We start from the raw sequence: 11587 nt of genomic DNA, 5'->3' as shown, positions 1-11587 counted from the left end.
TTTTGGGGGGTAGGCAGACCAGGCCATCCAATTAAGATAGGCAGTCAGCGTTCAAAGAAGTAAATTAGCCTTATGTTAACACAACATGCCAATTGAGGCAGTTATGATGTTAAAGATTTTACAGACAACGCGAAAAGTAGTGGCACAAAAGCTCATCTTTGTCCACTGGTGGACATAAAGGATAGATTATTTGCAGTGCGTTTCATGGTCCCCCTTGTGCAGAATATATTACGTGTGTAAATGTTGTTGAACCCTGCTATTCCCCACGCAAAGGTCACACACTCCCCTCGACCCTAAGTGATTCTGCGTCTTTGTGTACTCGTGGAGGGAAAAAAACGAGCTGCTCCTATAAACTCCACATTTAAAAGGCAAGTGCGGCCGAGGGGGGCCGCTGCATGAGGCGAACAATGGCAGCTTTTTGGACACACTTTTTCTCACTGCGATGAACAGCAGGGAAACCGGTAGAGCCTCGTATAAAGGATAGACCACAGCTGCCGGGGCCCAACAGTAATTTTCTAAAATGTCTCCGAAGGGGGCTGGTTTATCTGTGTATCTTTATAGGAGGCCATAGTAGCTTGTGCAAAAAAGTAAAATAATTGGAAGGCACCATAACTTAACTTTTACGCACTACACACACTATGATTGGCTATATGTCGCCTGTCAGATTGTGCGTGATGAATAGGGCCTATACATGCGTTGATAGACAATGTCCTTTTTATGTTATAAGACCAATTCTGTAACAGAGGGAGACAGTAAAACAGTTTGAAATGGGTGACAGCGCGAGGTACAAGAGTTTTTACACGAGAACGCACCAAGATCCGTGCGTCACTCGCTCAAAGACACGTTTGATGCGTCACAAATGCTGTCCCAAGTTTCTTTTTAGTACTAAGTCATAAAATTTCACGCATAGTTACCCCAGAAACAATTACCTTACCAACTATAAAGTCGTGAAATCTACAAATTATGAGCAACGTTTTATCACCTGGAGCCCCTTAAATAGCTCTTCCATGGCAACCAGTGGTCCTCGTGCTGAGTGAGCATTTTCTTAGGTGTTGTAATGACATAGGGAAGTTTATATTTGACCGTTGCTTGTCAAGTAATGTGGGCATGGCAACAATTAGACTGCTTTTAACGCAATTTGGGTCAATTGGAGTAAGAAGCAGCTATTGACCATTACGCGTGATAATGTGTTGCTGATGGCCAGATAATCAATTCCAAACCACTTCTACCTTGGAACACATCAGTGTCTCTGTCAAATATACTTAAATCACAAATCTCTGGAGATATTGCATAATGAATTTGCAAAATAAACCTTGCCAACTAGTGTAACGCTAGTGACTCCCATGTCAACGGGAAATTTGCTTGCCAAGTATGAGCAAGCACTGATTATGAAGACTGTGAAGCACAATGCAAAACGTAACTTGGGCGTCTTGTGTTTGAGCGTGCTGATAGGAGGCGCACCTTTTACTGACAGCGGTGGCCATACACTGGGTACTGACAGCGGTGACCGTCCAGTCGTCACTGGTTTTGCCAATTGGTGCCACTTCATTCACTGCGCTTTACTCTGTTTTAATTATAGTTAACTCTAGAGACCAATGACTCTGCATGAATGCTGTTCAAAATATTCAATTTTTGCGTGTTGCGCACAAAACATCTGTGTGACAGCGCTGGCACACCGTGAGTCTTTTCTTTAAACTTTAAAAAGTGTATTCAAACATTTGTATCATAAATTTATAGAACATTAAATATGCGCGTAAAGATGTACGTACGCTCGGACGCCATGGTGATGACCGACTCCGTGGTGGCATGGTACTCGTCTTCCTCCATGAACTCGTCCTGGGAGGATGCGTCCCCCTGGAAGTCGTGATGGTCCAGGAGCTGCTGCAGCGGCGGCGCTTTGGGCAGCAGCTGGTTGACCACTTCGCGGCTGATGTTGGGCGCTTGCTTTAGGCGCAATTTGCTTAGGATTTGTGACTTGATGGTCTCCAGTCTCAGCACTTTGCTCTGCTCCCTCCACACGCACGCCGAGCACTCGTGAGCGCCTGCGTCCTCATCCAGCAGAGACAAGCCGGCGTCCGTGGGTGCTTCACTGGATGGAGGCAGCAGCAGATTGGGCTCGTCGCTCCCAGACTGGCCCAAAGACACGAGCACCATTACGCACAATAAGAAGTTGTACCTCGGCATGTTGACGCGCGCAGCAGAGCCAGTGCAACTTTTCTCCTTTTGTTAGTGTGTCTTTTGATGCACCGTAGGTCGTTAAATATCCCTTGTCTTGGACGTGTGCCTTATCCTACAAAAGGCAGCAAGCAAGTGACATGCATTTATTCCTGCACGATGGTCTTGTTCTTGCACGTTTTTGATGTCAATTATCCAAAAAAGTACGTCCCACTTTGTTTGATGCGTTCGGTAATCTCTCTCGTGAACATGTGGTTGGTTTTCTGTACAATTTAGTCCACGGTAGGTGTTGTGGATATTGGAGAAGTGTCACTGAAAAATGTGCAAGTGCGGTCAAAAAGGGGGCTCTTTATATATCTCAGCTGCCCCGTGTCGTAATCCGTCTCCATTGGCTAAGATTGCAACAAAAGGCTTTTAGGTCGGTCACCAAGTCAAGAGGGACAAGAGCGAAGGGAGGGAGCGTGCACTGTTTTGGAGCGGAGAAATGTTTTTACAGTACACAAACAATTTCCATTAGAGATACAGCCCAATTAGGCTTTTATGATTATTACATACTTTTCAGCCCTTTCCAGCTCCCTGCAGAGAAAGTAGGTTTAAATAAATGTAAAGTCGCAGGGGGTTTTGGTTGATTCTGAGGTGCCATTTCTTCATATTTTTTACAAGTTGCTCATGTTAAGGAGACTAAAGCTGAAATGGATCAGTATAGGTTATATTGCATTTTATGCAAGTTGTCCCTGAATTTTGCGATTTTATCTGATTGGTGATGAACACATAAAATTAGTCTTATGATATACAGAAAGGCTCGTACCAATGACACTTTTTCTGATTTATATTTCTGAATCATTAAATTAATCATATCTGATACTTGATACTCTTCACATGCAAATAAATATTTCTCAGATGTGTTTATGTTGTGCAAAAATATAAATTCAGGTCCATCGTGAAATGTTGTAAGTTTATTTTTGACATGGTCAGCGCAAAGATGCAGTGCTGTTGATGGCTGTTCAGGAGTTTGTGATACTTTGAACATCATTGACTCAGCAGTGTCACCTGCTGGACGACCTCGGGGGTGCAGCTGTAGAGATTGTGGGATATAGACTGAAACACAAAAAGTCCCAAAAAGGCAACAAAAAGTATGTTTTATGCAAGAAGGTTACTAAAGCAAACAGTGAGTAGCCTACAAAGAAACTAGAAAGAAAGAAACCATGCAGATGTCCATATTTATTGTCCCTGTCATAGTAATCAATGTAGCCTACATCTTCATTTTCCATCAGTGGAATTGATAGATTCCTGAGATTATAGGTATAGTAAAGGGTGCAGTGTAAAAGGTTGCACATCAGTTTCAGCTCCTGTCTCTCATCCTACTCATTTAGAGAATGTTCCACTTTTTCTTTGATGCTACATGAATAATAAAAGTGAGATTCACACATGGTAATATTTTTTTAAGACTTTTTGTGTGCACTAGTTTGCAGGGTTATATTATGTTGGCATCCATTGCTATTCCAATTTATAAAAACAAAAATTTTTTTTTAGTGTTACTCCATTTAATATCCGAGAGCTTACATTCCTCTGTGTGCACTGATGGGAAGAATAAATTAAAATACTGAAAATGTATTATAGAATACTGAATACTCAAATTAAAATGTATTTTGTAATGTATTTCATTACATGGTCTAATCTGAGTACTGTATTCTGATTATTTAGAGTACTTTTACACCGAGTTGCATTATATTATATTGTAAAAACATGACATATAATTACAAACAGCTTTATTGTTCATATCTCTTCATTGTTATGCATCACTTTATGTCTAATTAGAGGAAGAAAAAATGCACATACACACATTGCAAGAGAGGTGTTTTCTTTTTTCCTTTCTAATATCGTGCAGTCCAAAGCCAAAACTGCATGATTATGTACCAGCAAGTATTCATTTAATTTTAGAAAAGTGACTGTATTCTGAATAACACTAGATGAAAAAGTAACTGTACCAGAATACAGTTGCTCAAAATTAGTATTCAGAATATGTTTTTCAGTATATGTATTCAGTTACTTTCCAACACTGTCCATGTCCTACCACAGTCAACAAAGTGGGTCCCTGTTTTTGTACAATTTGAGGTGGTCTCACTGGGTGGATTTGGCCTACAAAGTCATGTATGTTTTATGCAGTGAGTACCTTCATCACGCATGTAAATGCAAGGAAACTTTTTTTTTATTTTTTTTATTTTTTTTATTGAATTTCCTTATCACAAAATTAGTGTAGCCTACATATTTAATGTTGTAAATTGTAGTAAATGGAACAAGCATTGGTAATAGTAGTACTAGTGGTGTAAAAGGCCTGGTCTATTGGTATTTTTATTATCCATTCATTTTATTAATTCAATCAATATTCAACTGAATCATTTATTTTACTCTGTCGTACGCTAAATGTTATCTTTAGTTGTTCTAAGACTTTTGGCTGTAGGCTGAATTGTGTAGGCGGAGTCATTACGGTCATATATGAAGTTTGGTCCCCGCGGCTCCCCGTACTTCAGGCCTGGGCGTCGGCAGCGCGTTCACGTCTGCTGCGTAGGAACCAAACATCACATTACTCACCCAAATCTGGGTTTATTACGTAAAAAAAGAAATATAACTTATCAAAATGCTTTCGGCCACGCTCGACAGCAGTGGCTCCCCAAAGAAACGAGCCTTTTCTCGGGCAGTGAGCGAAGACGAGTCCCTCCGAAGCTTTATAAAGGAGGTAATGTATTTGTTTTTGTCTAGCTTCATGGAGAAAGACTCGTTTTGTCTGTATGATGATATATAATTAGTCATTGAGAGCTAGTGTCTGACAAATCAAGTTAAGTTTATAATAACTAAGTAAATGATGTCATATTTGCATTGCTACTTCCTCTTATGGCTGTTAGTAGTTCTCATCGTATTGTGTTTTCTTACTTGATTTTATTTTAAACTGTGATATTATTACAGTCATTAATTGAAATCTATTTTCAGGCTGAGAGTTCATCCAGGCGTTTGGCACGAAGTGACAGTCGAGCAGGGACATTGAAAAAGAGGACTGAGAGTCAGGTACTACATGTGACTACAATGAAATGCGTGTCAAGCTTGATGTTATGATCATTTGTAATGGGTAAAATGAGAACTTTTGTATGATCTGTGAAGAAAACAGGAATATTTTCGGTTATGAAATGGATCTCTTGGGTATTTGACATGTTTATGACTTAAAATAGTCATTTGCTGTTTAACTTGTAACATATTTAACATACTGCTGTGTTTTCATAGACTGAACAAGAACTCTTCACGGGACTACCAGAAATGGTAATTGTTTTTGTTTAACTTTAATCTAATAGTCTGTTGAATCTTGCATGTATCTGCGTGTTGTGTGTGCTAGACAAACGAGTTTTGAATTTTGGCACAATTGAACAAAATTCTCAAATGTGGGTTTCAACAATAGCAATGGATATCATTACTTCAGGTTGTGTGATATACATACCACTCTATGTCAACACATTCAGCCAATCAGAAAAAATCACATTGTGTTCTACTTCTCAAAAGTGGTTTGGCCAGTGACAATAAGGCAGTGTTTCCCAATAGAATTCAGTACTTGTTTACTATGTCAGTGTCACAGTATATGCTATAAGGAGTTACACAAACATATAACTAATAACTACTATAAGTTTAACACATTTTTAAAGAGGAACAGAAATAGTCCAGTTGCAGCAGTCTTAATCAGATTGTAAACATGGAACCAATACTTTTTTCTAATACAGTAAAATACTTTTTTGACCATTATTCCAGCTCTAACTCTTTTTTTCTACATGTCATATGGCACCATGCCATAGCAAAATCATCTAAAATGTTGTTAATTGAAAAATATATAGGAAACGTTTTGTTCTTCTGTAGCCTAGAACATAATACAATTACATTGCATTTTATTGTGATATTGTGATCCATGTAGTAAAATATTAATATTGTTACATTCCTTGGTGCTTGTAATGACCCCAGTTATACATTATATCCAACATTGTTATGACATGGCACATTTTCCATTATGTGACCATTTTTAAATAACTTTTCTTATTTGACTTTCTTACTATATTCTCCTGACATCTCATTATACAGGGCTCCTACACTTCCATACTCCCCATTATTTCTGTCATATGAGTTCACATAGATCCTCCCACTGTTGGCTCTGAGCTGTGCCCACTCACGCTTGGCATCGTGCTCCTTTAGCCCACACTGAGACCAGGCTGATCTGTGTGTTGTGTTTTAGCTGGAGCTCCAGGCAAGCTACGAGGAGGCTGTGGCAGAGCTGCGTGGGCTAGAGGTGGAGCGCGACACACTGCTGTTTCAGGTGGACGTGCTGCAGGACTCTCTGGAGGGAGTGGAGGAGCTGCTGGCAGAGACCCAGAGAGAGGCAGGGCAGGCCAACGCTGTAAGTGCACTACTAATCATAGTAATTACCCTAAAACTCACCTGTTCAAACTTGCATCAACTTTCCACTGTTGTTATATTTTACTGAGTTTTTTTGTTTGTTTCTTAAGTGTCTCTGAGTATCTGGAAAAAATATAAAAGTATAAAAGTTTGATGTGTTATTATTGTTCTTATTATTAATGATAAATATTGATGGGATATGATTGTGGGACCTGGTTTAGTCCTAGTTTACTCTGGTTTTAGGCTCTGAGAGATTTAGACCTGGTTAAATCCACAATAAGTCCTGGTAATTCAAGAAGTACTCAGGTGTAGACACATGAAAATACGCTGAAGAAGTAAAAGAGCCAAAACAAGCTGTAGCAATTTTCCCAATGCTAACTTACACACATGTGAAACTGTTTTGTACTGTAGTAAATCCCAAAATACTACAAAAATGGATCTGTAAACAGTGTTGTTGAGAAATGGCAGTCTCTTTAAGCAACACCTGTACCTAATATTAGGTGTGCAGTCTAGCCACACCTAATATTAGGTACATGCATACGTACATGGAAAGGCACTGTCTATAGACTTCATGTAATAAAAATGCTGGGATTTGAACTGTAGAGTTTTAGTGCAGACCTCATTTTGTCCTGATCTGCCCTAGTTTATTCTTGGTTCCAATGTGGTGCAGGTGAATCCTAATTATAAGTTTATTCAACCATAAAAGGCTACTCTGAATTTTAATATTTTTCTCAGTACCGGTAATAATATTTTGAATTTTCTGAATTTCAGGAGCTGGAAAGAGAGCGAGAAGCCCGGAGGAAACTGGAGGGAATGGTCAGCTCTTTAATGAAAGAAGTGGAGAGGTTGAAAGAGGTAACGTGACACCGTACAGTTCACACAGTACATGCATACAGAGGAGCTGCATAAAGCCGGTTATATAACGTTTGGAAAGAGTTCAATATGATTCATGTGCCATTTCCACAAAACCATGCATCTCTAACAATACCTCCCTTTGAAAGTCCCACTGCAGATGGTAAACACTTGGCTTCAATATCTCAATCTGGTCGCTGATCAAATAACAATTTACCACTTGTATTAATCAAAAATCATGTAGTAGCTGAGTGCCTGAGTATGAAGGCAGAAAGAACAATTGCTATTGCCAACAACCATTCCACACCTACAATTTCAATATCACACTAAAGTTAAAGGAGACCTATCCAAAATCTACTTTTGTGAGTCTTTACCAATATTATAGAACTGTTCCCTCATCACCAGTTTACTCAAATATGTTGTATTTTGATTTGATTCATGCTTGTATAATCCTGTGATGTCTCAGAAAGTTTTCATATTTTACCTTTCCTCCTATCCCCACCCACTTTCTCTGCTTATATTTAGTTCACTGCTATGCTGAAATGCTACTCAGTATTGCTGTTTAAAATGAACAAAAGTAAATGTAAACAAAAAAATCTTCATATGTTATGGTTCGATACTCAACTATCAAATATTTTTAAAATGCAGAATGAAAAAGAATCAGCATGTCTATTCAGAACACTTAGTATCTTTCACTGGTTTGATTTACTTTAAAACAATCTTATACTTTCGTCATGCCTTCATTTGGTTCACATTTTTTGTATGTATATTTAGAACTTTTCCTTATTTAAATACCTAAAAAAACTTCTTTTTTAGGAAAGAAATAATACTCTCACTGATAAAGGAAGTCAGAACGACACCATTAGACCCATACTGCCCTCTGCTGGTGACATGGAGATTGTTGTGGAAAAGATTCGAAAGTTTGTGAGTATGTCTCCGATGCGTGTGCCGTCTTTGGCCTTGGACAGGCCCGCGTCTGAGGAGGGCGTTCTGCAGAGGCCTTGTGAAAATGGTGTAGATGATGAAAAGACGGATTCGGACAGCATTAGTGCCTACGAGGACGCTCCTTCCGACACTCCTGACAACGACAGGCTGTTTCCAGGAGAGGACGCCACTGCAGACCTGCCCCACGATTCAGAGAACACAGCTGAAAAGCAACCAGAGGCGTGTGTGGTTTCTTAGGGGAATGTTTTGGTCTGTATTTTGTTTGTTGATATCAGACGAAGGGCCACTGCAAAAACTGTATCAGGGCAATTTAGTAAAAGAGGGAGTATTATGCGAAATCTTTTTTTTTTTTTTGCTTTCTACCATGCTATAACGTTGTTCTTTCATCAAAAACATGCTTGAAGAGGTTTTAGATGTCATCCTTGCATGTTTCAGTAATCTAGCGATCTCTTCTGGGCCCTATAGGGAGGAGTGACTTAGCCTGGAGAGCAAAGGAAAACATGTTAATACGCTGTTTTTGCTGAATATATAGTGTACCATAGAAGAACCAATGAACCATATAGCTTTAGTTTCATAAATACTCTTCTCTTTCAAAGAAGCCAAAATAATAAGGGACCAATGTTTTTAAGGGAAAAATAACTGAATTGCAGGGGCCATAATTCTGACCAAATTTCAAGAATTTTTTTAACTGTCTTTTCTTACCCCTACTAATAGTTTTTACAGTGGTCCTAATGTTTTTCAGACTTAAGTGTTTCTTTAAATTTACATTGTACCAAGACTGTTAATTTCACTGTATATTAATAATAAGCATATATTATTGAAATCCTTCCCTACGATGAATCTCAGGATCAAATTTGTTTACTTGCCAAATTGTCAATTTGTCAACTTAATCTTTTTAATGTGTCTTAAGATTTTTTTTTAAGTTTTTACTTGTAGAACAAAATGTTCCTTTGCCTTTTTATGGATTTTCATTTTTAAGGGTTGATGATCTTGGAGCGATCAGGGACACGAAACAAAAGATTAAAGTGTATCCAAAACACAGTTAAGCTCCAAAGGTATTCTGCCCTCAAATATCAAACAAGGGAATTTTCACACTGTACAGTACTGAGCAAAGGTCTTGAAGATAAGTATATGCCAAGGCACTGGTCCTATCTCGCAATTAATCAGCTATGTACACATTACATAGACCAAGATTCTTATCATTGAGGTGAAATCTTGTTCCTTGGAATTCCAGTAAAGTAACAATCAGAGTTGTGTTTATTAAAGCTAAATCTTATTTTATCATCACTTTTGCCCAGTGCTTTTCATTTGGCCAAAATGTTTTCCAAGATATTTCTGTATAGGTTTAAAAGGGTTTTAATTTTATCTGCTTGACATTATACTTTTTATTTAGGTTTTAGGGATATTGGTTGCATAAGCACTTTTTTAATGGTGGCAGTAACTTAAATATATAATACATTCCTAAATCCCTTTAATAATAACCAAACATGATTAAAAAGATGGGTTTTGTCCTGCATTTTTGCACAATTGCAGTGATAATAATCTTTGCTGTAACACTTTGTATTTGAATATCAGTTTTTAATGTTTTATATAATATTGATTTTTTTTACAGTTCACTTTGTAGCGGTTTGCATGAGCACATAAGATTGTACGTGGATTTCAGAGCATGTCATGAAGTAATGAGTTCTCTCAATATTTTTGCACGCAGTTTAAACAGATCCTGTTTATCATGGGGGCTGCATAATATTAGATTAGTAAGTATATAAATCAGGGTTTAATATGTGTGAACATTTAGTGACTATTAACCAGGATTATCTGAGAAAGGTTTATGAAGTTATGACCTATATCGTTTAATTATCTTTACAAATCAGTAATTCTTATGTTTAGGTAGTGTTTAAGATTTAAGATGCACCAAAATAGCCTAAACTTGGTTCCTTTGTCGATTCTAAGCGTATGTGATAATTTTGTTAAAAAAAGAACATTAAATAGTATATTTTTTATTTTGATATTGTGCAGCCTGATCCATAAGACTCAATACTACAATAATATTAACATAACTCTATTTAAGTACATTTACTGCCAAACCACTGTCATGTCATTTCATCTGGTGGATGTTCAGAATTAGTAGAACCTATTGATGCAGAGAGCTGTGGGTCATGTGACTGGGTCCTATGTACCTCAGGCCTTTTTTTTTATGATGCTGGTTTCACAACAGCAACCTCAAGACTCAGCTAAACTTGTTCATGATATTAGATACAAAAAAGAAGTTTAAAAAGAAGCAATGAATTTTAAATTCTCTCCTCGGAGCATCTCTGACCAGGGTTGTATCAGAATTGACCAAGCCTCGGAGGAGGAAGTGAAATGTCTTAACTTGCTTAACTTACTAATGCTTCTTTGAAAATGTTAGGTTTTGTTTTCACTGTAGATTTGGTTTGAACTCCTGCATTTCTTTTTCAAATAGGGCTGGGCAATATGGAAATTTAAAAAAAAAATCTTTTCTGGTATTGATCCATTGGTTTCTTATGGGAAAAAAAACTTTCTTTTTTACAATACATTTAAACTACATGCCTTTACTGACAGAGGATTGGTTATATACCTCCTCGCCAACAAATGAGATCTGTAAATGATTACATTTAAATCTTAAATCAAATTTGATGAATTTTCCGTCCCTATGTTCAGCAAATATTTTTACCTTACCACTTATGAACGGCTGGCCTGTCAATTCTGGTTGGTTACATCTTTAGCAGTTGTGTTTACATGTGATCCAATAACATGCTGGTGACATTAAAGGAACAACGCTGCCTTAAGAAGCATATGTATGAAATAATCACATTTGCTGGGACACTTCCTCTGAGACAATCCACAGTTTTGTCATTTGATTTTCACTTTTATCACAGTTGTTTTACTACTGAATCTGCCTGACCTCACATTTTATATCATGATTTTAATGTGTCATTTTTATTACTTACCAAATCACTGAAAATGTGTGTGTTTGTATCACTTTATCCAAGCCTCACTTAAATGTGCTGTTTGTGACATGAATGGAGTTGTAATTAAAACTCAGAAACAGATCAGAACATATTGACTCCTTGGTCTTTTATGATGTTTGGTTTAATTGCTTCAACTAACTTATGTTTTGCATTCTTTTACCCAGAGATTCACTGTTCCTCCTCTGTACCATATATTC

At 37.7% G+C, this 11587-nt stretch overlaps 1 protein-coding gene across 1 annotated transcript; it reads left to right on the top strand.

The window, feature by feature from the left end:
- Nucleotides 1–4691: 4691 nt before the first annotated feature.
- On the top strand, nucleotides 4692–11477 carry LOC117370990 (leucine-rich repeat flightless-interacting protein 1-like). The gene is made up of 6 exons (XM_033966546.2): nucleotides 4692–4912; nucleotides 5164–5238; nucleotides 5452–5487; nucleotides 6443–6604; nucleotides 7375–7458; nucleotides 8272–11477. Exons 1-6 carry the CDS (start codon nucleotides 4814–4816, stop codon nucleotides 8635–8637), a joined length of 822 nt encoding a protein of 273 aa, XP_033822437.1. The 5' UTR covers nucleotides 4692–4813; the 3' UTR covers nucleotides 8638–11477.
- Nucleotides 11478–11587: the final 110 nt, after the last annotated feature.

Source organism: Periophthalmus magnuspinnatus, chromosome 5 (genome assembly GCF_009829125.3).
Source record: "Periophthalmus magnuspinnatus isolate fPerMag1 chromosome 5, fPerMag1.2.pri, whole genome shotgun sequence".
NCBI lineage: Eukaryota > Metazoa > Chordata > Actinopteri > Gobiiformes > Gobiidae > Periophthalmus > Periophthalmus magnuspinnatus.
This window is presented reverse-complemented; position numbering and strand designations above follow the sequence as displayed.

Bases quoted from the DNA above. Each gene is read 5' to 3' on its own strand.
- LOC117370990 (XM_033966546.2), top strand. From the start codon at position 4,814: ATGCTTTCGGCCACGCTCGACAGCAGTGGCTCCCCAAAGAAACGAGCC. The intron at 5,239-5,451 runs GTACTACATGTG...GTGTTTTCATAG, and splicing joins AAAAGAGGACTGAGAGTCAG to ACTGAACAAGAACTCTTCAC. The intron at 5,488-6,442 runs GTAATTGTTTTT...GTTGTGTTTTAG, and splicing joins TCACGGGACTACCAGAAATG to CTGGAGCTCCAGGCAAGCTA.